Source organism: Podarcis gaigeae, assembly GCF_964106915.1.
Source record: "Podarcis gaigeae genome assembly, chromosome: 7".
In the NCBI taxonomy this organism is placed as follows: domain Eukaryota; kingdom Metazoa; phylum Chordata; class Lepidosauria; order Squamata; family Lacertidae; genus Podarcis; species Podarcis gaigeae.
In genome coordinates, this window is record NC_139683.1 from 40,898,303 (window position 1) to 40,924,957 (window position 26,655).

A 26,655-nucleotide genomic window follows, 5' to 3' on the forward strand; every position below is an offset into this window, starting at 1 on the left:
AATAAGGTTTGGCTTCTGGGGAAACGCTGTATCCTCAAATAGAACTAGATCTCAAGCAAAAAAAAAAAGGACAAGGACACACCTGCTGCTCTATAAATTGATAATCTGAAAAGACCCCACCTCAATAAAACTTGCTACTTGATTTGGGCTGCTCATAATAGGTAAACCTTCCCCATGCCCTATACCTTGTAGAAATAGAACTTACACTGAAGGGACAGATATAAGAAGTAGACAAATTGGTGCTAATATTTAAAAAAAAAAATGGAAGAAAATGAAGAGAAAGAAAAACAGGAAAAACAGCTTAACAGCCAGTAAATTTTATCTTTTAATCATGTGCAATGTAAAGTGCACTTAGGGGGCAGATCACAAGGAAAGATTTACTAGCTATGCTTGATTTTGCTATCTTATGTAATTTAGGTCTTATATAGGTAACAAGCCATGCTAAAGACGGCTTGCCTTTAGGGTTTCTGCTCCTATACAGCCAGCACTGCTAATGGATTAAGGAAAAATACCATTAATAGGCAGATTTATAATTCATGAATCAGCAAATTAGTTTCACTTTGCTTACCTCATACATAATTGCACGCTTAGTGGAATGCTTCAGAGGCTTTTAGAAAAAACTAACCTTATTTTAGTCACTGATGGAATTTTTCTGTAAGCCCTACAGTGATGTATGCCCCACATCATTATAACCAGTTGGCCCCCTGTCTATTATTATAGTTTTATTACATAACACATACTTATGCATTTCATTAAGAGCATCAACAGGGCATGGCACATCAAAGAGAGGAGGGCAGCTGCCCAGGAAATTCAAAAGACACATTTTACATAAAACTACTGATAAAAGCCCTGGCCCTCATTCTTAGTCACACCATGGTTAACTTGTTTCTCGGTTTGGCTTTTGGTTTTGAAAATGTAGTCAAAATGGAACCTCATTAGAATTGGGCCTGCTGATCCAGCAGACTTTTACTGACCATCTTTTTTACTCAAATTCATTGGAGGGGAGAATCTAGTTAAAAATGAAGTCATTAGGTGCAAAAAAAAAATGTAAAGGCAAAGAGGGCACCCTTTTTATTTACATTCATAAAAAGGCAAGTGGCTTGTGGTAAATGTGAACTTTCCTTAAAACCTAACAGCTGCCTTCCTCACCAAGTTCCCTTTCTCTTCTTGAAAAAGATACCGCATAATCCAGCTCAGAACTGTCTAACACACTTTACAAAAGCGATTTACACCAAGTATGCACAACTCTAATAATTCTGAGGTTTTTATATTTTTACTAACTCCAGAGGGCTGCATCACTATGCTAGCATCCTGTTATCACTGGAGTTTTGGAGATTTTAAAATACATTGTATTGGTTTTCATTTATAACAAACAACAGTACAGCATACACTTGAAGCCTGGAAGACAGACGAGCCCAGATAGTTTTGCAGTCCTAAGAACAGAGAAGGTTGGTTTTTTAAATCAATTTTCTGTCAATCTTCTCTCTCTCTCTCTCTCTCTCTCTCTCTCACACACACACACACACACACCACACACACACACACACACACACACACACATATCCCTTGCTCTATTAATCTCCTCCTTTTCACTTCCAACTCCAGATTGCTCTACAGACTATGGGATACTGCTTAGTTCATACTTTCACTATGATTCCAATGTAGACAAAGTGATGAGGCATTTCTTCCAACTTCACCTTTAACAGGCCTACATTAGATGTTCCTACATCAAAGGGATACATAAAATTGATGCTTGCAATTCTCAAGTGCCAGGGTGGAGGGGTTATAAGGAAGTGTTAGAGCTTGGGACCATATAGAATTCATGTTCATGTTTCACTCTACTCAAGGTATGCTTGGAATCTAAGGGCAGACTCAATTAGCTAACACGGTTCTAGCAATGTTACTCAAATCACAGCATAAAGGTTGGTACAACCATCAGAAGTCTCTGATGTTTCAGAAAAAGGTAGGTGCACTTGCCCATTTTCGCTTGCTCAACAGAACACTTCCACTCTGAAATTGCTACCGCTAGTGTATGTCAAGCACAGCCAGAAAAGCTCTTAATGACGCTGACAGATGTTTTGGTGGGTTTTGTAACAGATGGAAACCTTTTAGAAATTTATTTTCCTTTCCCAAGAGGAAATGTCAGCAAGGTTGTGATCCAGTGTCGTGATACAAAGAAACTGAAGTCATGCTTTAACCATGAGCAACTACTGAGACAGTTCATCCTAGAGCATGAGCAATAGCTGTAGCTGCATACATTGACTGAAGGTATTTGGAGCACCAGCTGCACTTCCGGTTGTACACAGAACTATCATTGTGATTCTGCTTCTGTCTATCCTAGTCACTGCTCTAAGACTGTTGCCATCTAGCAAAAAAAACCATTGCCCTCCCAATCCTCACTACTGGCTTGTCACTCCCTTCACAAATAAGGCCAGCTGTTACTTTTGGCTGCAACTGTATTTGGCTCTTGAGACGTACAATTATATCTTTCTCCAATTCAGATTTCGTTCCATTTTATCATCCAAAGCCAGTTCTTACCATCTGCATGAGGAGATTACTACTAGTTTCCGGCTGGATGTGCACCTACAGCTGTAAGGTTTGCACTTGAGCCAGCAATGTTTAAGTTATTGCTGCCTAAAGAACCAACAGCATTCTACTTTTATTCCATTTGGGCTTCCCAAAAGAGACAATGTGAATGGTTCATACCAAGATTTAATCAGAAGTGGTCTTTGAGCACTTTATTAGCTATAGTACAATTTAAGAGACTGAGTAGAGGATTTCCAACCACTCCTGTTTCTGGGCCATATAAGGGTCATTGCAATAATTTTTGTCATCCAATATCCTCTGCCTGAGGAGATATTTCAGTGGACAGTAGAGACAGCCTGGCCAATGGACTCTTGGGGCACTTCCAGATGACCTATTTACTGGGCATTCATCCCAATTTGCTTGCAGGGAGATTAGAGAACATTGGCTATTTTATTAACATTCATTCTGATTTGTTGGTGGGCAGGTCAAAAGATGTTAAGTCAATGCAAGTGTTATCCTGCACTTTCCAGTACATTTTTCCATCGCTTTTGGGAAGTAGATTTGCTGTGCAAGAACTCCTAATCAACTATAATTGTGCATACTGAATTTGCCAGTATGTGTATGAATCCCACCCCAAAATAGTGATAGCCTGGAAGTGCCCCGATCTCATTCATTTTATTTCCTGCCACACTGCATATTGCATGCCGTTTGCAATAGCTGAATAATCTGTTTGTAAAGCATGTCTCCATATAGTTGCATCTGCAGATACAAATGTATTTAACTGAAGCTTGTCCCTCAACATAAAATATTTTAACCTGTCTGTATTGGCATTCTGCTGGTTCTTGAAGTCACAGCTGCTTAAACAAGCATTCCCCTGATTTCCTGGCTTGAACCTCCTGTTTAATTGTTTTAATTGCTTTTTTTAATTTTTATGCTGTTTTAATGAGCTTGTTTTGTTATGCATTTTAATTATGGGTGCTTATTTTAATATTTTGATAGAAGTGTTTTATTGTGTACTTTAATTATGTATGGCTATATTTTTTTACATTGATTTTATAAAGTGTAAACCACTGAGAAACCCTTTTGGCCATCAAGCAATAGCTAATTTAATTAATTAGGATAATATAGAATACTTAAACAAACAGTCTTAAGCCTCATATAGAGTTGCATGGGCTTAAGCACAGTTATTTAACTTGGATGAAGTGGACTTTTCTCCATACTGGAATAGGAGCATGTGGAAATGTTACCATCAGACCTAGTACTTTCAGCAAAAAGGAAAGGCAGAGAGCTGAGTATCAACATGGAAAAGGGAAGCAGCCAAGAACGAAGAAGTGGGCAAAAGCCTGTGGGGTCTGGTATTTCTTTTTAAAAAGCATTTTACTAACCTGTTCATCACCACCATATAACTCTTTCCAAATGGAAGACTGCATAGACAGCCAAAGCAAACATTCCAAAATTATTTTGGAACCTATCAAACGGTATCGGAAAAATGTATGCACTTTACAATTCAAGGTCACCACCTTTTAACTATGTTTTTGCATTGTCACGTCCAAGTCCTTTTTTCATCTCAAAAAGGAATATTGAAGAGTAGCCAACATTACTGCAGACCCTTCAGCTTTTTTAATTTTCTTAATGGTGCCATGATTTCTGTGTTCTCTGAGTTACAGCTTTTCCGTGGTAGCTGTACTGTTTCTGACCTTTTTATTATTAAAAGTCAATAATGCTGGACACAGCTTTCAACACAGAGACTAGAAAACGTTCAGACAGGGATTTGTTGGTTTTGTTTTGCTTTTCAGATATCACATTTTACTAACACAATCAGGGCTCCACATCACCAGCCCAAGGGAGGGGGGTCCTACATGCTTGCCTGTAAAGATGTACAGAGCAACCTCCTCATTCTTCACCTTACTCAGTTGCTGACCATGTGAAAAGGACAACGAACCTCTGCCCATGTGCTCCAAGGATTCTGGCAGGGCTCCAGTTTTTCTACCACAGAGCTTTCTGAAGCAGGGCAAACTGCTGCTGATTTCGACTGTGCTCCTCCACACTGCCAGTCTACTACTCAGAGATCAAAATACCAAATATGCTTTTGAGGCATTTGGTAACATCATGGCGGCCAATGGCGAAACAGCATACAAGTTAGTTTATTGCATACCATTATAACTGTTAGGGAGATGGTTAGCCTTGAAACACCGCTGAAGAAAGAAGCAGCTCCAACTGCGGCAAACAACCCTGGATCAATCCATGCACTGTGTTCATCAGTCTGAACCCCCAAAATGGAAACCAGTATCAAGCCAACTATCCTGCCATATAATGCACCTGTGTACCTGCAAAGGAAAAGAAGACAGTAAAGACACTTGTCTGGGCAGATAAATGGTTTTCATTTTCTCTTGGTAACTGTGCTAGCAGAGATCTGGCACTATAGCATGACAACCTGTCTCTGAATTATAGAAGGGGGTTGTCTTGCTGAAAGGGTGGGCCAGCTATGCTCTGAGAAATTGGCTGGCTTGCTTGCTTGCTTGCCAATGATGTTAGATAAAATCACAGGCAAGTAGCACAGAAGAGGGAAGCATGAAGCCTTCAATGAACTAAATAAAAAAAGAACCCCTGCTTCAGTGGGAGGTGATAGACTGGTGTTTTCCACATTTCCTGTTAAAAGACAATATGTGCCCTCCAACACTGATGTGGAACAGCAGAGCAGCATTCAACACTCTTAGACATCAAATCAATTATTTTAATTGAACTTTAAAGGTGGCATCCAATGCACTCATTCCATGAGTGCAAAAATTTACCCTGGTGAGATGAAACTCTTCTCTGAGAAGGAGAGGTTGGAGGAATCTCCAGAGCAGATTTAGGGAGTGCCCAGGGAGAGAAGAATGGTGGAAATTTCACTTTGCAATGATAATTCCTTGCACTTGCTGAACAAGTGACTTCATGCTACATTGGATACAAGTTATCATAAAAGTTCTCATAATGGTTTGGTAGGAGCTGTGTGTTGCTAATCTCTAGTGATGTCCCAAGCATTAGTCAACAGATGCCTCTGACATATACACAGCATTTGAAATTGAAATGTTTGTGATTTTTTCCCCATAAACAGGAGCAGCATCTTGAGGAAAGGTCTCTGATTACTGCATGACATATAAGTAGAAGCTGCATATTGATTTTTTAAAAAATCACCTGAAAAGAAAAGCTAAGTTTTGGCAATAGAGTGTCAGATATATCTCAAACGAGCTCAAAATAATATCTCCATGCATCCTTTTTATTGCACAGGCACAGTGATTTGTGGTCATGCTGCTATCATTCCCACTTTCAATACTATTTACACCTGCCAAAGTTTTGGGGTGGTCACACTGCTTCATTTCCAATCAGTGCACATCCTGTAACTTGCCATTGCTTTACATACTACAGATGTTCTGAGGGGTGGAGGTGTCCTGCTTTTGTTGTACCATAGTCCCACTAGACAACCATAATGTGATAACATTGGGGAAGCATTGCAGAAATAATAAAGCAGAATAAATTCACCACTAATGTGCTATTACTGTGCTAATAATACATTTCACAACACACCTGCAAGAAAGTACCAGCCTAGAGGTGCCCAACCAACCTGAGATGCAAAGACAGAAAGGCTCTGATAAATCATTAGATCTGCCTGCTCTTTTCAGCCACTTGTTAAGCATCTTTCTGAAGGCAGCTGACCCACTTTTCTTATATGAGACATAAATGCAAGTCTATTTTGTCCAGAATAAGAGGTGGATGGTATACATGACTATTTTTACCCACCACCATATGTAGTAAATAACTAACCTCTTTGGTTTACATGTAGGCAGTTGCAATGTTGAAAATGTGTGGTGTAAGTGGAATGTACTGAGTGACTTTCACCATATTGTGGATTTCCATAGAGATACCTGCATCCTATAGTAGCATAAAATGAATGCAATACTTACAGCATAGGTATAACCAAACCACTTGCAATGGCAGAGCCTGCTGTCAAACAGGAAAGCAAGAAGTAGAATACAAGTGCCGTAAAAAGAGAAGCATATCCAAATTCCTCGTGAGTTCCACGTCTGAATAAGTACGTGATTCCTCTCATCCCATTCTCAGCCAAGAGAGCAGCAGCTTTAAATGAGATTGGAAAGGTGGGAGGTGAGAGAAAGAACAAACAGAAGGGCTCTAATGTCCAGATAGTTTATCAAACAGGCTTCTGTGTAGAGTTGCATCTGCACAGGTCTCAATATTACTTTTTTCACAAAACCAATGGCTTAACTGTTCAGTCTCAATTGGTAATTGTAAACCACAATTAAGGACATGTAAGTTGTTCAGATCCATCCCTTGCTACCTTCCCTTCCCCTCTCTACTTCCATGCCACCTTCTGTTTTTTCCATTGTCTATTATAGATTAGAAGGATGATGTCTAGTTTTGCTTTTGCTTGTTAAACTCTACAGAGCACCAAGGACACTGATGCTTGATGGATCATTGTGACTGTGGTTGCTGTTTGTTATGCCACATCTTCCAACTCAAGATTCATTGGGCAGATAGGCAAGGCAAGTCCTTTTAGTATTGCTGCCTATCCACCTAAGCTATCATGTCCTGTGACCAAAGTCCTAAATAGGGCTGAGCTACCAAAGTCTCTAGAAAAGTGTAGAAGAGCATAAAACGGTTAAGAAGCATCTGATCTCCTTGAATGCCTCAGAAACTGTTTCTAGTTTGTTATTCAACCCCAAGTAACAGTAACAGTGAAATCAAAGACTTTGGTCAAATTGTGTTCTGGAGAGAAACAGCATAGTTGGAGAAATGCAGTTACATGAATGCTGGTCATTCCTATTCCTAGTTCTACTCCCCACCCACCCTCCTGCATACCTTCATTAAAGGATTGGTTGGAATAGTTCGCTCCATCTGGTCCAGTCTGGATTGTTCCCAGGGGACAGTTATATTCTGAAATGTGCCACGTAGGCTGGCTTATACTTGAAAAAAAAAAGAAACAACATTGTATTCATGAGTAGAATACATACTGCAAAAGGGGGTTCAGACATACTACATGTATTGAATAACATGTGAGGCAGAGCAAGCAGACTGAACCAGTCATCACCGTCCTCAATAGACATATCTATGTAAGTGCATAGAACACTATATGTACCCAATCTGTATTTTCCCTTTCATAATCCTCACCCAATCTGTATTCTCCCTTTCATAAAGGGAAAGTACACATGTAGAGCCCCATAACAAACCAACTAAATCTAAGAAAGGTGTATTTAAGTCCTTGAAAGATCTAATTTCAAAGTTCACCATCCAGCAAAGACCAGTTAGGGGTGGGACTAGCCCATGTGGACCCACAACTCCCCCTCACATGTTCTTTCAACACATGTGTGAGTATCTGAAGTCCTCAATATCTCTCCAAAATATTTATTATCCATAGAATAACTCTAGGATTGGTGCTTGTTTGGTTCTTTTTAAAGTATTCAATGATTTGGTAAACTGTTTCACTTCTATATCTTTAAATTTGGAACTAAACTTAGTTTAGGAAGAGGAGTTAGCTTTGTGTTTATATGATTGACATCGTGCATATGTTCTGTACTTAAGCAGTTAGCCTCCATCTCTCTATTCTATAGCTCAACGTCGAGCCTACCAAGTGGCAATAGCGACGGCGAAGAAGACTTTCTTCACCGCCTCTATTGCATCTGCAGAAAATAGTAGCAGGAGACTCTTTCAGGTGGTCCGCAATTTAACGGAACCACCTTTACCACCGGGGCCTTGTAAAGACCCCAAGATCTCCTGCAACGATTTTGCAAAGTTTTTTGCAGATAAAATCGCTCATATTCGGAAGGAGCTAGACACCACTGTGGGAGCAGGGCTGGGGCGGGAGAGTGCTAGAGCCCTGTCTGGTCAAGTTGCATGGAATCAATTTCAATCCGTTACCCCCGAGGATGTGGACAGGCTGCTTGGACGCGTGAAACCAACCACCTGTCTCCTTGATCCTTGCCCATCCTGGCTAATAAAAGCAAGCCAGGAAGGGCTGGGCGATGGGCTCTGCGGGGTGGTGAATGCTTCCCTCTGTGAGGGAACATTCCCAGATCCGCTGAAAGAGACGGTCGTTAAACCGCTTCTTAAAAAAACATCTTTAGACCCGGCCAGTATGGCCAACTATCGCCCAGTCTCAAATCTTCCATTCTTGGGCAACGTGATTGAGCGTGTGGTTGCTGAACAACTCCAGGCACGCCTGGAGGATGCGGACCATTTGGATCCCTTCCAATCGGGGTTCAGGCCTCATCATGGGACTGAAACTGCCTTGGTCGCACTGGTTGATGATCTCCGGCGAGCTAGGGACAAAGGTGAGAGTTGTTTCCTAGTTCTGCTGGATCTCTCAGCGGCCTTTGATACAATCGACCATAACATCCTTCTGGACCGTCTAGAGGGGTTGGGAGCTGGGGGCACTGTTATACAGTGGTTTCGCTCCTTCCTCCTGGGCCGTGTTCAGAAAGTGGGGGGGGATGAGTGTTCAGACCCTTGGGCCCTCACTTGTGGGGTACCTCAGGGTTCCGTCCTCTCCCCCATGCTTTTTAACATCTATATGAAGCCGCTGGGAGAAATCATCAGGGGGTTTGGACTGGGTGTCCATCAATATGCAGATGATACCCAGCTCTACCTCTCTTTCAAATCAGAACCAGTGAAGGCGGTGAAGGTCCTGTGTGAGTGCCTGGAGGCGGTTGGAGGATGGATGGCGGCTAATGGATTGAAGCTGAATCCTGACAAGACAGAAGTACTGTTTTTGGGGGACAGGGAGTGGGCTGGTGTGGAGGACTCCCTGGTCCTGAATAGGGTAACTGTGCCCCTGAAGGACCAGGTGCGTAGCCTGGGAGTCATTTTGGACTCACAGCTGTCCATGGAGGCGTAGGTCAATTCTGTATCCAGGGCAGCTGTCTACCAACTCCACCTGGTACGCAGGCTGAGACCCTACCTGCCCGTGGACTGTCTCGCCAGAGTGGTGCAGGCTCTAGTTATCTCCCGCTTGGACTACTGCAATGCGCTCTACGTGGGGCTACCTTTGAAGGTGACTCGGAAACTACAGCTAATCCAGAATGCGGCAGCTAGACTGGTGACTGGGGGCGGCCGCCGAGACCACATAACACCGGTCTTGAAAGACCTACATTGGCTCCCAGTACGTTTCCGAGCACAATTCAAAGTGTTGGTGTTGACCTTTAAAGCCCTAAACGGCCTCGGCCCAGTATACCTGAAGGAGCGTCTCCACCCCCATCGTTCTGCCCAGACGCTGAGGTCCAGCGCCGAGGGCCTTCTGGCGGTTCCCTCATTGCGAGAAGCAAAGCTACAGGGAACCAGGCAGAGGGCCTTTTCGGTAGTGGCGCCCGCCCTGTGGAACGCCCTCCCATCAGATGTCAAAACGATAAACAACTACCTGACATTCAGAAGACATCTTAAGGCAGCCCTGTTCAGGGAAGTTTTTAATGTATGATATTTTAGTGTTTTCTGGTTTCTATGGAAGCCGCCCAGAGTGGCTGGGGAAACCCAGCCAGATGGGCGGGGTACAAATAATAAATTATTATTATTATTATTATTATTATTATTATTATTAAGAAGACAGCTCTCCTTTTTAAGCCCTTGTGTTGCAATGTGTATAATGGGGAGCAATCCGGTCACAAAAGAGCCTATAGCCCACTGATAACTCTAGATGCGAGGTCACTTATCTTTTGGGGCCAGGGGGCACATATGGTATTTTAATAAAGTGCTGTGCTAACCAGTGGGGGTCGCACAATGGCTGCTGTAGGGGTGTGGCATAACACAAAATGGCTGCTATAGGAGAGGTGTAGGAGAGGCTAAGATAGTGCAAACAGGAATTGAGGAGGAAGAGCTAACAATATCTCATGCACTGATTTGTGAGGAAGCATTTACTGAAACCTTTCATGCATGCCATATAAAGAGGGGTGGACACACTAGTACCCACAGGTACTGTGTTATTGAAATTTACTTTAGATGCATCATTTGAGAATTACCCAAGTGGATTATTTCTGTGATTTCCTTACAACCAACTGTTTCTATGATTCCATGACATCATTCTGAAAGGTTTCTTAAATAGAAACATCAGAATAGGATGGATAGGAAGGTTGGGATGGATGGGTGGGTGGGTGGATGGATGGATGGATGAAATGGATGGATGGAAACGTTTCATTTCCTGGGCTCCCATATTCAAGCAAATTGTTGGTCTGGCACCAACAACTTATGAAGTTGCACTTAAGCTTCATGAAGGGACCAATTCTGAAAATGAAGAAGCCAGTGGCACTTACAAAGATGCCTGCATTCTTTTTTCACTACTTACTTCTCTGGCTTAGCAGATGGTTCAAATTCTGGCAGGTTCTTGACTGGAGTACAGTGAAAGAAATATGGCAAGTAGACCGTTGCAGTAATTGTCAAAACCTATACATGTTTTTAAAAATACGTAAGAGAGAAATGTTGAATATAAAATAAACAAATTTACCCTTATACACACCCACTCAAGTTCACATCCATATAAGAAAGGGGTATTTAAGCTCTTGAAAGGTCTAATATCAAAGTTCACAATCCAGCAATCCATGACTAGAATTCTGACTTCTTTTGTACTGGTTTTAGGATTGGAATTGTCTTCCGTTAGTTACTGGAACATTCCTTCAAGATATCCAGCATTCCAACTTGTTTACCGCTGAATCAGAAAAAAAAAAGTCAGTTTGTCTGCAGATAGATGTTGGTTCTAATTCAGTAGTAAACAGAAGGTTTTCCCAGGGTAAGCAATGGAACAGATGAAAAGCTACTTGTACTTAAAAAGCACAGGACAAGCAGATAACCTCTCAGACCTTTGCTTTCTAGGTATAAGACAAGCGGAAGTGTGGGCGAGCCCTAATGCTGTGCAGAATGCTCGATCGAGCTAGCCATGATTGTTGTGGTCCTGCCTTCTATTCATTAAGGCAGCAAGGGCTGAACTCACCACATCCTGGAGGTGGAGAGAAGTCAGTGAAGGACAGGGGAGCATGCTATTACTGCTTTTCTTCTGTTGCTAAAGCAGGCAGGGACTGAAGCCACATTACTCCAAAGCAAGAGGCAGTTCACTGGACCCACTGCCCACTCTCCCACCTTCCTACAGTAGGCAATAGGTACCTGTAATAAGTGTTCTATGTTTTAAGTATATCGCACAGGAGAATTAACAGGTGCATGATGTCTGTCCACCTTCTCCTGCTGCTTGGCTAGGGAAGGAACTATGAGGAAGTTAAGGAGGGTAGGTGAGTATGGTGGGTTTGATCTGTGTGCAAGAACTCTACCCAAATGCTTTTTTTGTGCCTTGACCCATATTTTTCAAGTGCATCCAAACAATAGACAATGTTGCTCATTATGCAAGGACTTGCATATTCTATAAACACTCATTTTGCCAGTAATATTTACCATGTGTGACCTACTGAGTTTTCACATGGTGGTGAGAGCAGTCAGTCAGAGGAGAAATGTGTGAGTGTATTGAAGAACAATAAGGGGAAATTCCTTAATTACAAAAGAAATTATTAAAGTCAGGCCAAGAAGCATAGATGCTGACGTGGAATCCCATGAACCTATGCTTCAAAGATCCCTGCACTCAGAATCCTTATTCATGCATCAACTGCATTTGCCAATCTCCATTCTTAAGCAAAATTCTAATGCAAGCTTTGTTGTTTTGTTTTAAACTTTTTGAAGTAATCTTTGCATGCTATTGTTTTTTCTTTGTTGTTATGGTGTGTATTGTTGCATTTTTATATTGTAAACCGGCCTGTGATCTTTAAATGAAGGACAGTATAGAAATTAAATAAATGCTACTACTACTAATAATAATAATAATAATAATGTTCCAATAGTTAATTAAGCTAGTTGTTATAAAAAATACAGTGAAGAAATAATCTTTTATTTATTGCATGGAAGGACCTCTCATTTCATAGCCTAGAGATCAGCAGCTTCTTAGCAGGAAGGTACTCAGAGTTACCTTGTTTCTTATCTGTTTTATTTTCATATATGTGGGTCCCTAACCCCAAAGTCTCTGTTTAAATTTGTATGCATGTGATAAGATCAAAATATGTCTGAACAGCTGAACATAAATTTATGAATTATGGATATATTCCCAAACAATGTATTATGTAGCAATATCAACAATAACTGTTGTAAATTACAATCCTAACCTGATTGTTAATGACTAGACTTCTGCATAATTCAGAAAGACTGGAAAATATTGGTAGGAGATAGATTCAGGGCCTCTGAGTATCTGCTGTTATTCTGCCAGTTCTATGTGGCAACTTAGCACCTTCCATTGTTCTAGTAACCTTTATGTTTTCATGTCTTAATTCTAGCTAGCACAGTTGTAACTTTGGAACACTTGGCAAAACACCATTAAGTACTTACAAGAATCAGCACAGATTCTAAGAGCTTAGCTGTTTTTCTGAGGGATGTTTTCGGAATTGTGTTGAAGAACCACATGCGTAATCTATTAATTCTTATATTCAGAAAAACAAAAAGAGCTCCTAAAAGTCCTCCAAGTATTCCAAGGAAAATGGCTGGAACGAAGGCCAACACACTCATGTCCAGTAAGTTCTTAACCTGCATTGAAGAGGAAAGAAACAATATGTTCTGTTAATTTTGCCATTTTAGTTGACATACAGCAGCCACTCTGTTAAAAGAGGTGTGATACAACAACTCGAAGAAGCAGAAATTAGATGTAGAAAATGCAGGTTGTACTTGCAATAGCTTATGGATCATAGCCAAGGACCTCATGCCAGATTCTTTATTTTATCTGATGCTGTCTTCTACCTTTAGTTTTGCATAGAACCAGAATAAGCTTGGAATAGGATACTGGATAGGCTGGCCTGCTTTGTTGGATGTGCCAGTTATTATTTAAGAATCAACAGCATGTTTTCCCTTGAAATTCTAAGTTTTTCCAGTGCCTCCCAAAGAACTTGTCATGCTGTATATATCCTTGAGGTTTCTCTATCAAGGAAATCTTTTCAGACATTGAGTTGTTTTAATCAATTTTATTCCTGTTGTAGTTCTTTAATTTCATAGAATCATAGAATTGTAGAGTTGGACAGGATCCCAAGGATCATCCCCTGCAATGCAGGAATCTCAACTAAAATATTCATGACAGATGGCCATCTAACCTCTGCTTAAAAACCTTCAAACAAGGAGAGTCCACAACCTCTTGAGAGAGAATATTCTGCTGTCAAACAATTCTTACTGTCAGAATTTTCTCCATATGTTTAGTCAGAATCTCCTTTATTATAACTTGAAGCCAATTGGTTCGAGTCCTACCCTACAACGCTTGTTCCCTCTTCCATGTGACAGCCTTTGAGATAATTGAAGATGGCTATCATATATCTTCTCAGCTTCCTCTTTTCTAGGCTAAACATACCCAGCTCTTTTAACTGTTCCTCATAAAGCTTGGTTTCCAGACCCTTGATCAACTTGGTTGCCCACCTCTGCACACATTCCAGTTTGTCAACATCCCTCTTAAACTGTGGTGCCCAAAATTGGACAGTATTCCAGGTATGGTCTGGCCAAGGCATAATAGAGCGGTACTATTACTTCCCTTGATCTGGACACTATACTTCTGTTCATACAGCCTAGAAAAGCATTAGCATTTTTTGCTACTGTATCACACTCTAGAACTCTTCTTTAATTCCATGGCAAGCTCATTGCTTCCTGATTCCTTTTACTTCCTATATGTCCCTAAGAAGCAGGGGATCCTGAGGGGCATATTTTTAAATCTCAGAAACTGTTGTGGGCACCACAAAATACCCATTTCATAGAATGACAATACTCCCCTAAAACAGGCAAAACACAAACCCCAAATAAGTACAGGAACAGCTAAAACTACCAAGTCTCCAAAAAGGGGAAACATTTAAAAAATGGAAGAAAGGGAGACTTGGTGGGTGCCAAGGGCAACATGGTGTTCCTATGTACCATGTTGGGGACTGTAGCCTTACAGAGACTGCTGGGTACTTTAGTACAGAAGACTACATTGTTGCCCTTCTGAACGTCCTAACAGCAGATGTACATCTTCTACACGTCTGTAAAACCAGCAGAGCCTTACTACACATTTGCACTGCTCTCCATCAAACACATGCATACCAACAGAAATATTTTTTTTAAAGATGCAAGTAATCCCATACAATCCTATTTCCCTAAAACAGAAGCACTTGCTCAATTGCTTATAACTTGTATTTGCCTGCTCAGGATTGGGTTTGGGGGCCACCATATGCCAGAAACAATTTCATATGGCTTCCAGTGGCTCCAGGAACAGATGTACTGATGGAGTGCTCAGCCAGCATATCTAGAGAGTTGTACCAGTGAATAAGCAACAGAAGTGGCATATTGGGTGTTGCACCAGATATAGGGAGCTTCCACCATATCCTATAGCAGGGGTGTGGAACCTCTTTCAGCCTGTGGGCTGCATTCCTTCTGGGCAAACTTATGTGGTTCATATGTCAACGCTGTGTGGGGCCAAAGGTAGAAAGTGGGTGGAGCGGTAATGAACATTTTAACTTTGTTCCCCCGCACTGCCCTATAGCTACTTGGCTGGCATACCTCCAGCAAAGAGTCGCCCCTTGATTCTGCTACATATAGCTTCTCCAAAAGAAAAAAAGAACCTGCATGATATAACTGAAGCTGAACCATAAGCTATTACAAGTGAAATATGCATTATATATAATTTATTTTTGTCTTCTAACATGTTTCTTCTAACACAGTGTGCATTGCATTTGCAGCATGAGTTCATAAGATTTATCTTGGTTCATAGTTCCTACTTGAGTACATTTCACATTTTTCCTGCTCTTTAAAACTTAAATCCAACCAAGATGAACTACACTTTGTTCTGAGTAGTAGCAAGTTGTGCTGCTTGGTCCTATGCACGCTTATTCCCAGGTTAAGTGTGCATAGTACTGCAGAATTTATAAATAATAAATTCAGACTTCCATAAAATCCTACCCTTGGAAAATCAAGGGTCTTAAGACTTCTTCACACTGCTATGTTCAGCATAAACTGAAGAAAATAAATGTTGGTTTTTTTCTTGACATAACCCACAAGCTCTCTGCTCAGAGTTTGGCTATAAAACATGAAAGCAGCCAGATTTCCCTGGAGCCCCACACTAAATGAAATGAAAGCATTTGATTATCTAGCCTAGCTGACAAGCAAAAAAAACCAAACAGTGAAGCTGTGGTAGAAACCACATTGGCAACAGTTCCTCCAGGAGAGAGGGAGTCAAAATCAATTGCTCTTTTGTGAAATATCCTAAATAACTTATAAAGGACTATAAACTGTAACTCAAGGCGGAAATCATTATAATCCACTGTATTGTTCTGTATGGCAATTGTGGCAAAGTGGCTTTTCTTCATGTTGAGTAAAAACTTCCTCAAAGGAAGATGTTCCATAAACCCAACCAGGTGCCACTACCAACAAGTACCTGTTTCTGATCATAGATGCACAAGTGGTATATGCACAATGTAAGCCACAATCCTGTATCTATTCTGTTGTTTCCTATAAAATGCTGCATTTTGACGTGTTTTCACCCAAACCAGTTTTAATCCAAACTGAGGAGGGGGAGGCCTAGTTGAGTTTTAAACTGGTAATGTGTACACAGCCCCAAAATGAGCTAACTAGGGTTTTAAATACCCTTGAAAATGTGTTTTCTTGCAAGACCCTTTCCAGAGAGAGCAAGTTCTCTCCCCCACCATATACCACCTGTCTCTTCAGCTAAACAAGGCAAGTACAAAAAGAATGTTGCTTTCTCTGCAAAGAGTTGCACAGGGGAAATACCCTTGGAAAGAATAAGCTGCACATCTTGAAATGTGTCAAACAACTTTCTAAAAATAAAGCGAGTTTTGACTTCTACAGCACCTTTGGCCATCTTTCATTCGTTTTTGCCATTTATTCTTGACCCTTCTGAAATCACCCAAAATCCCAAGGTCTGAGTTTGAGTGGAATTAAACAAAAACCTGTCACATCATTTCTTCCTCTATAACAGTGGCTAATAGCTCTGGTAACCAGGGCCCTGGTGGAGGGTGACATAATAGCTTCTTTTGGAAATGTCTCCCAAGCATCTAGTTAAGTCTAAGCTAAGCTGTTGGTCTGATCGGACACAGTAGAACTGCTTGTGTTTATGTCTGGCAAATCCATGAGTGATCTCTTTTGCTATCAATATTAAGTTAATAGATATTATAAAGTACCAAAGGTATGCTGGCCTACATTCTTTTATCGAACTATCCACAAAGGAACAGCAGTTCTTTGTAAATGCTATCTGATAAAAATGAATTGTTCACAAATGTGGTATTATTAGGCTAACTTCCTGACGGCAGGTGTTGTAATACAATCCAAAGTTTCAACTCTATTTTCATTATATCTGCCAAGGTCCGTGTCCCTTTGTTACAGTAAAGTGGCTTAGCACAAATCCAGAAGACAGGAGTTTGTGCCAGTTTTATCCTGTCTAGCCAAGAGAATTATCTTCTCAGATTAACAGCACTTAAAAGTTACTTCAGTGGGCAAAACAATGTGTCAAGTATCATTATCCTACATATATATATATATATATATGAAAACTGAAGATGCCAAGGACCACAGCTTATTGGTCAATTGCTTACCCCCTGCCTGTCCTTGGCCCTAGAATGTAACATTTAAATTACTCGTTTTGAACATACTTTTGTTATTTGTTATGCCTGCAGAAACTTTGTTTGCTCCAGTATGGAAACCATGCCATTGATGTGCCAAAATACATATGCAAGTTACTAAAACTAACTTGTTTTTTTATTTATTTATTTATTTATTTAATTTCTATACAGCCCTTCATATGAGGGTCACAGATCAGTTCATGGGTGTAGCCAGGATTTTTGTTGGGGGGGGGGCAAGACTTTGTTGGGGGGCAGGACTTTTGTTAAGGGACAGAACTGACATGATTGGTCAGTTAGTTAAGTATTCCTATTGTTTCACTTGATCTGGGGTGGGGGCAGCTGCCCCTCCTTGGCTACGCCCATCGGGCAGTAGCTCCAAAACTGAGCCTAAACCTCAATTGAAATGTAACTAGAAAATCAGTTTCCTCCAAGAGTGCCTAGATCTGGTCTGCGACCACCTGCTCAAGAACCTTCCCCAAGGAGGGAAGATTGGCAACTGGTCAATAATTATTTTGATTGTGAGGGTTTCTTAAGGAATGGTTTTACTACTGCCTCCTTCAAGCAGGCAGGGACCATTCACTCTCACAAGGAGGCATAAATCACCTCCCTGGCCCAGCTAGTTTTTATCAGCCAAGAGGGGCAAGGGTCCAGAGCACAAAGTGGTCACCCTAACCAGTTCAAGCACCTTGCCCACATTCTTGAGCCTTAAGAATTGAAACTTATCTAACAACATTGGACTAGGCAGTGCTCTGGACACATAATGATGATGTCATTGTAATACTTTTTGCAAAAAATAAATAAATGAGTAGCTAGTCCCTAAATTGCTCAGGAGGACCTTCTTGGACAGGTAAGTGTGTTTCCATGAGCCTATTTCTTAAGAGTTTTCTCTCCCTCCTATCCACTTTTCCATTACATCCACATTCAATTATATTTGCTAAATTCCCTTATCATACATCTGGTTGAGGATCAGATGAGAAAGAACATGAGTCCACAAAGGAATACTAAAGAAGAGCCTGCAAGAAATCATATGAGATAAAGAATTCAAACATGAAATGGAAAACTATATTGGTACTTCTAGCCAGTTTTTAGGATTGTTTAAAGCACTGCTATAAAACAAGATTGTTCTGCAAAAGGTTTCTCTCACTCAGTTCTCTCCGTAAGTCTCCAACCTTGCCAAGAACACAGATATTATGAAGGTATTTGTTGTTGTTGTTTAGTCGTTTAGTCGTGGCTGACTCTTCGTGACCCCATGGACCAGAGCACGCCAGGCACTCCTGTCTTCCACTGCCTCCCGCAGTTTGGTCAGACTCATGTTTGTAGCTTCAAGAACACTGTCCAACCATCTCATCCTCTGTCGTCCCCTTCTTCTTGTGCCCTCAATCTTTCCCAACATCAGGGTCTTTTCCAGGGAGTCTTCTCTTCTCATGAGGTGGCCAAAGTATTGGAGCCTCAGCTTCATGATCTGTCCTTCCGGTGAGCACTAAGGGCTGATTTCCTTAAGAATGCATACGTTTGATCTTCTTGAAGTCCATGGGACTCTCAAGAGTCTCCTCCAGCACCATAATTCAAAAGCATCAATTTTTCGGCAATCAGCCTTCTTTATGGTCCAGCTCTCACTTCCATACATCACTACTGGGAAAGCCATGGCTTTTACTATATGGACCTTTGTTGGCAAGGTGATGTGTCTGCTTTTTACTATGAAGGTATTACTTGTCCCCAACTATGTTTCACCTCAATCTTTGTTTGGATTACTCTCCAGTTTATAAAACAGTCTCCTGTGTTTTATGGCATATTCACACAAGAAGTATGAGGTGGCATATGCCTTAAATCAGTCGAAACTGTGGTCTTTCCCATATTAAGATCCACATATGGAGCAAGCAAGTTAAGAGAGGGTTAAAGGCACATTGTAGGAACATCCTTATTTCAAATAAATCAGTTTCAAAGTGGGGAAATATGGAAGGGAGAAGCAGCCTGGGTTCCCCACACATGATTCCCACCCGCCAAATTGCCTCGAAGCTGTTTCCTGCTCTGCAGGGTTCCAAAGATGCATCTGCATCTGCCCAGAGTATTCACTAAAACCAGGATGAATGTTACCCATGATCTTCTGATATTGTCCTGGTGATAATGGGGAGGCAGGAGCCATCTGCTAACAATTCAAGACACTGAGTTATAGCCAACTAAGTATTACTCAGGGTAGACCCATTGAAACTGATGGCCCTAAGTTAGTTGTGTTCATTCATTTGAATGGGTCTGCTCTGAGTACAGTTAGCATTGGATACCACTCACTGTTCTTAATCTTTAAAGCTCTTTATGGCCTTAGACATGCACACCTAACAGAATGATTTATCAGTGTTCCATCATTGTTGGAGGTCAAGTCAACCTCAGCAAAGATTTGAGCTTATGGGGGTGGATTGTTCAGGGTTGTGGAATGGCCTTCCAGAGATAGTTAACCAAAGCACACTTGTGATCATTTTCAGAAGAATGTTTTTATGTTGCAAACTACCCTATGATCTTCAGATGAAGTGTTGCATATAAATTTAATTTTTAAAAAATGTTAAGGAGTCTGCAAGGCTTTTTTTATTCAGGATGGTGTTTGGGAGCTGAAGTCAGTTGAGCTGGGTGTTTATTACTGCTGTTTTAGATGTTCAACTTGTTTGTAATTCTGTTTTTATGGAATTTTAATTATGATTCTTAAAAAAAATATAAGCAGAACCTGCTGGATCAGGCCAATGGCCCATCTAGTCCAGCATCCTGTTCTCACAGTGGCCAACCAGATGCCAATGGGAAGCCTGCAAGTAGGACCTAAGCACAAGAGCCCACTCCCCTCCTGTGGTTACCAGCAACTGGTATTTAAAAGCATTGCTGCCTCAGACTGTAGAGCCAGAGCACAGTCATCATGGCTAGTTGCTATTGATAGCCTTATCCTCCATGAATTTGTCTAATCTACTTTCAGAGCCATCCAAGTTGGGGATTGCTGCTGCCTCTTATGGGAGCAAATTCTTCTGTTTAACTATGTCAGGGGTCAGCAATCTTTTTCAGCCATGGGCTGGTCCACCAACTCTCAGACCATGTGGTGGGCCGGACTATATTTTGAAGAAAAAAATGAACAAATTCCTATGCCCCACAAATAACCCAGAGATGCAGGTTAAATAAAACCACACGTTCTACTCATGTAAAAACACACTGATTCCCGAACCGTCCGCAGGCTGGATTGAGAAGGCAATTGGGCCGCATCCGGTCCATGGGTCTTAGGTTGCCTACCCTTGAACTATGTGCTGCATGGAGAAGTACTTTCTTTTGCCTGCATGAATCCTCCAATATTCAACTTCATTGGATGACTATGAGTTCTAGCGTTACGAGAAGGGAAGCTTTTCTTCCATCCACTTTTTCCAGGTCACGCATAAATTTATACACATCTATCAGGCCACCTCTTACTCACCTTTCCTCTAAACTATAAAAAGCCCCAATGTGGCAGCTTTTCCTCATAGCATAAGCAACCTTGAACATAGTGGAATATGAATATTTAAAATAAACAGGCACAGCAAAATACACATGTGGCCTTGACTTAATTTAGTGTGGATGTAGTACATACCCAAAATAAAATCCTCATCTCTGCTTTGAAAAATCCAAATTGGCCCCTGTAGACAAACCCACAGAGAGAAGAGGAGATGAGATCTGTAGTGAAGGCAGCCGTCATGCAGCAGAAGAACGTTTGCCAGGCCAGCTTGATATCCCAGAAAGAGGCCACCTCCTCCAGTGTGAATAGAAGTCCACCCACTGGAGCATGGAACACAGAGGCAATCCCTGCTCCAGCACCAGCCGTAACAAAATTCCTCCTGTAACAAAGAGGAGTATGGGGTGGGAGGAGAGGAGAGAACAGAGTTTCAGGATAATCCCATTACTTTAGATAAGTAAAATATACTCTTCATCTTTATTTACAGGTAGGTAGCCGTGTTGGTCTGCCGTAGTCGAAACAAAATATAAAAAATTGTTCCAGTAGCACCTTAGACACCAACTAAGTTTGTTATTGGTATGAGCTTTCATGTGCATGCACACTTTTTCAGATTCAGCTCATAACAATAACAAACGTAGTTGGTCTCTAAGGTGCTACTGGAAGGATTTTTTAAATTTTGTTTCTTCATCTTTAGTTCACAAAACAGCATGCATAATTAATTACTTTGTTGTGAGCTTGAAATAAGTGCCAATTTTACATATTTTCTTGGATCAAAATAAAGTCAAAATGATACCTGCTTTGGAATAGTGCATATGGCACTTCCAGACTGTTGCTATTTTCAGGTGGGATTCAATCCCGCAACAACAAATTCAAGTCTCACAACTATTTTTGATTAGGAGGGCTTGTGAAACAAATCCACTTCTCCAAAAGTTCAGACTTTTTGCGATGAGGAAAGTGATTGGGAAAGGTACCGGAAAGTGTAGGCTAATACTTGCAATGTCAACTGACCTTCCTGCAAGCAAATCAGACTGAATACCAGTAGCAGCTGGTAAGGCACTAGCGGGGGGGGGGGGCCTCTGTTGCTCTCCTGACTTCCCAACCCACTGGGTTGATGCTGTGTATAGAGACAGGAAGGGCCCCAATTCAGGGAGCTCAGTGTGGTGCATACAGGCAGGAGTGTTGGGTTGGCTCTGCCACCACGCACTGCACCATGCCAAGCTCCTCATACCTGCCCCTCTGCTTCTCAGAAACCTGCTGTGTTGGGTACCCTACACCTACTGCCTCACCAGCCACTACTGGTGAATGCTCTCTGAGCAGCCAACATTGTCCTATCTCCCTGCAAATGAATCAGGTCATCTGGAAGTGCCCATAGCAAGCTATGCAACAGCAATCTAGCCAACTCTTGTCAAACTGAGTTAACCCAAGTCCTCTATTACTAGATAGACCTCAAGGGCCAATGTATTTGGTTGTGACCCGTATCAGGTGGATTCAAACTGCCATGGGGATTTTAATGAACATGCAAAAATACTCCAGAAATCTGTGCCATTGGTCACGGGGCAAATTTCTTCCATAAGTAACAGCTTAACAAACACATCTCTAAGTTATTTCACTAATTGTTGAGGCAAGTTAAAAAGCAAAATGTATCATGTTTATTTGGGCTGTCTGGTTATCCTTGAGCCACAGATAGTTTGTAATGGCTTTTTGTTTGGAGATACAACAAACAGTATGGTCAAAGGCACATGTTTTATTTACATATTTTTATAATCCACTGTTTTAAGGCTATGGAACTTGATCATTCAAAGCTTTCCAAATGCAGGCTTGACATGAACAATAACACTGGTATAATAGATCTTGTTTAAAGTAAGATCTTACAGGGCACCCCATGGATTTGCAAATGCCAGCATTTCACAAATAGAAGATAAAGTGTTTGTGATCCTTGTCCATACTGCAAGATCTGGTGATTTATCGCATCCAAGTATCTTGAAAATATGTTATTTTATACAAAAGTAGCATTCTCCATGTCACATTGCATGAAGTCATTTCATGTGAGCAACATCCATTTAAAAATCCCCTGACCATTTTGACCTGAAAGTTCTGTTTTGTTCATGCTCTATAACTGAGTAAGCCACTATTGAAACATATGTGAGAAGGCAATTAAAAATCAGATGAGCAGCCTTAAACCTCATTTATTCTATGCATTCAACATAGCAGCTTTACCATATTCTATTTGGCAGCTGTATGCTTCATAATGATGGTGCTCAAAAGTGCAACATAACCAGGTTTCACTAATCAAGCTTCACCAGTCAAGACAAACACATGTGGATGTGGATTCTGCTCCACACTCACACCACACAGCATTAAGCCACAATGACCACCTTTTGTCTTACTTCCAGGTAAACACATATACATTGCACTGCGAACTGCTGTTTGAAATGCTGTATTTGCTGCTGTGGAGGCTAATTTAGGAGGAAAGCTGTCTGGATTTTTGCATCCAAAACGGACCCTTGTTTCTCCTAAAGAAAGCGTCTATACAATTCTTCAGCAGTATAACCCTTATGAGCTGAATCCAACATTGCACAAGCAAACTTCTACTTCTATTCTTTCCTCTTGCAGCTCTCAGGCTCTCCCCAAATATGTGGAGACTGCCAAATGGCAGAGAAGGATGTAAAGTCCCATTGCACTGTTTGATAGCACTGGATACACAACTCTATGTTTCCACTGAAGACACCATTACAGTTAAATGCTTCTATTGTTACTTTTACATGTTACCTAAGTTAAGGCAGCCAGTAACCCTTTTTAGTTAACTATTGCATACTTATTTGATAAGGTCTCTTACTTGTCAGCTGAGTTCCAAAATCTGGTGAAGGATGGGAGATTCATTCCAAGGATCTTTGGCCTGGACTGGCTCAATCCATATCCTATTATTGCACTGGGGAAAGTATTGTGAAAAATTAATGGTATATTTAATTTGCTGATTTACAAAGTTTCAGATTAAAGAAATCAAATAACCAGATGGCAGAAGGCATGCAAAACTAGTTGGTTACAAGCTGCTTTGACTTGCTCAGTGAGAAAAAGTGACCAATAATTTTCATATAATAGCAATGATAAATTTAATTCATTCTTTATATTATGGATTATACTCATAAGATTTTATGTGTTTTATATATATGAATGGGCATGCAACAAAATATTGCAGTAGGAAGTGTGTTTATTCAGTGTGCCAGTCATCTAATGCCTTTTCCCAATATCCTCCATTCCATTCTCCCTATCCATATTTTCTTTAAAATCTCTAACTTTTAAAATATTGATTTCTCACCCCAAGTGAATCATGGGACCTTCTGGTCCACAGAAAAGACCAGATGCCACAGCCAGAACACAAGAGACAAAAGTTCCCACAAAAGTTCTGATATTAAAAATGTGCTGAATAGAAGCTCCGTTCAGAAAACCTATGACTTCCGGTAATCCACTTGGTGCACCTGTTGGACAAAAGAACTGTGAAAAGGAAAAGGCAATATTATTGTAGCAGCCACAAAAGCTCACATAGCACAGCTCGAATCAAATGTTATCCAATATCCAGTCATGATTCATCGACAGGATTATCAGGTAAAAAGGTAAAGGGACCCCTGACAGTTAAGTCCAGTCGCGGACGACTCTGGGGTTGCGGTGCTCATCTCGATTTATTGGCCGAGGGAGCCGGCATACAGCTTCCGGGTCATGTGGCCAACATGACTAAGCCGCTTCTGACGAACCAGAGCAGCGCACGGAAACGCCGTTTACCTTCCCGCTGGAGCGGTACCTATTTATCTACTTGCACTTTGACGTGCTTTCAAACTGCTAGGTGGGCAGGAGCTGGGACCGAGCAATGGGAGCTCACCCCGTCACGGGGATTCGAACCACCAACCTTCTGATTGGCAAGCCCTAGGCTCTGTGGTTTAGACCACAGCACCACCCGTGTCCTGGATTATCAGGTAAACATGCCTAAATCAGGAGTGTAAGAACTTTTTCAGCCTGAGGCAACCTTCCAGCACTGAGGGCTTTCTGGCAGTTCCCTCATTGCGAGAAGCAAAGCTACAGGGAACCAGGCAGAGGGCCTTCTCGGTAGTGGCGCCCGCCCTGTGGAACACCCTACCCATCAGATGTCAAAGCGATAAACAACTACCTGACAATCAGAAGACATCTTAAGGCAGCCCTGTTCAGGGAAGTTTTTAATGTGTGATATTTTAGTGTATTTTTTATCTCTGTGGAAGCCACTCAGAGTGGCTGGGGAAACCCAGCCAGATGGGCGGGGTACAAATAATAAATTATTATTATTATTATTCCAGGGGCCACATGCTAGGGATAGGTGGGACTAGGGGCAAAATTGGACAGAAAAGTTAATATAAATTTTACCTTCTACAGTAAGCTAGTTTCTACACACACAAAACACAAATACACACACCTTTTCTATCTTCCACATAAGCAAGCAACAAGCATTATTATGGGACACATTCCACCCAGACAAACATATCATATCCTGATATTTTAAAAACTGAGCAAGAAGCAGGTGCTCAGTACTTACCACAACCAGTCCTGAGGATACAATGATCATAGCCAGCCCAATTCCAAGTATGTATAACCAGGTCATATGAAAGTTGCCTTTCTGCCAGTTTTACAAAATAAATAGTTATTGGTAGAAAAACTGCATAATATGGTAGGATATTCATTTGCCAGACAAATACATTGTCAATCCACATATTAGAAGAATGTAAGAACCTTAAGGAACAGACCGATTGCCCATCTTGTCCAGCATCCTGTTTGCACAGTGATGAGTATGGCACCATCTGCCCCCATCAACTTCTCCCATTGCTAAAATATATGGACAGGACCCCCCCCCCCCCAACACACACATACAATTGTCATATAGCAGATGCCAGCAGTTTCAGCTACCAAACCACCTCACCAGCCATTACAGCTCTTGGTAAAAATGGCATTCAAGCAACCAATCCAAGGATGGTATTCAACTACGTTTTATGTAGAGCAGACCTATTGAAAAGAATGAGCATAACTAAGCTAGGTCCATTAATTTCAATGGGTCTGTTCTGAGTACACTTAGCTGAATACGTGTCTTTAAAGAACACATGTTCATAGAAGGAAGTCATCATGTGGATTTATGCTCTCTGTTTTACAATATTTGAAATTGATCACTTGAATGAAATAGCCATTAAACAGGGAATATTGTCTGAGCTGAAAATAGCAAGATCCCATGTCACATATATTAGGGCTGCCATACGTCCAGGATTTCCTGGACATTACTGGGATTTCAAAGGCGGAAGTGACATCCGGGGGGAATATCCAGGCAGCGGTTTGTCCTGGATCTTCAGTTTTCCACAACAACTTTGAGGGTGTCCAGATCTTTACTTCTTGAAATATGGCAACCGTAACATATATTGCATATTAATTAACTATATTCACATTTATTTTAAAGGATTAAAGACAAAAAGGCACTTTTAGTGTCACTTGACATAAATACAACTTACTTTATTTTCAAGAAATCCCTTTACTTCATGCCTAGCTGAGGTTACAATTCTAATTGTTTGCCTAGGAGAAATTCTGATTCAAATCAACAGAACTTTATTTTAATATTGCTTAAAATGTAATTTGACTATTAATTATTTTAAGATTTTGCACCCTCATCTTTCTCAAGGCAAATGCTCTTCCTGAATAATACCATAGCTACCCATATATCCCAGTATCCAATTAACAAAGGCTGTGCCGTTTTCTTAGTGAATACTTTATAAAATTATTATAGAAGGTTATAAAATATGCCTTCCATTCCACCAATTTTGTCTGACTGTCATCCCATTCCATTTTGAACTGTTTGTGTTTGGGTTAGCCAGAATCATGTTGTCTCCACTGCCCTTTGCAAGTAAATTGACTCCCACAAATTTGCAAGAAAAAAAGTCATTTTGTTGAGATTGGATTCTCTTGTGCCTGTAAGTCAAAGATGCTGTTTTTGTTTCCCAAATATAAATGGCTCAGCAAGCT

General features: G+C 41.0%; 1 protein-coding gene across 1 annotated transcript in view; it reads right to left on the reverse strand.

Moving 5' to 3' along the window:
* Nucleotides 1-26,655, reverse strand: part of LOC310848559 (chloride channel protein C-like) — a 66,560-nt gene that overhangs the window by 32,492 nt on the left and 7,413 nt on the right. The window contains exons 3-11 of the mRNA XM_083747751.1: nucleotides 25,190-25,270; nucleotides 23,948-24,123; nucleotides 23,468-23,560; nucleotides 20,770-21,013; nucleotides 12,925-13,119; nucleotides 10,853-10,950; nucleotides 7,384-7,487; nucleotides 6,471-6,642; nucleotides 4,682-4,853 (exon numbers count right to left, since the gene is read on the reverse strand). Of these exons, the coding sequence (XP_083603877.1) occupies nucleotides 4,682-4,853; nucleotides 6,471-6,642; nucleotides 7,384-7,487; nucleotides 10,853-10,950; nucleotides 12,925-13,119; nucleotides 20,770-21,013; nucleotides 23,468-23,560; nucleotides 23,948-24,123; nucleotides 25,190-25,270 (1,335 nt within the window). The remainder of the gene's footprint in view (nucleotides 1-4,681; nucleotides 4,854-6,470; nucleotides 6,643-7,383; nucleotides 7,488-10,852; nucleotides 10,951-12,924; nucleotides 13,120-20,769; nucleotides 21,014-23,467; nucleotides 23,561-23,947; nucleotides 24,124-25,189; nucleotides 25,271-26,655) is intronic.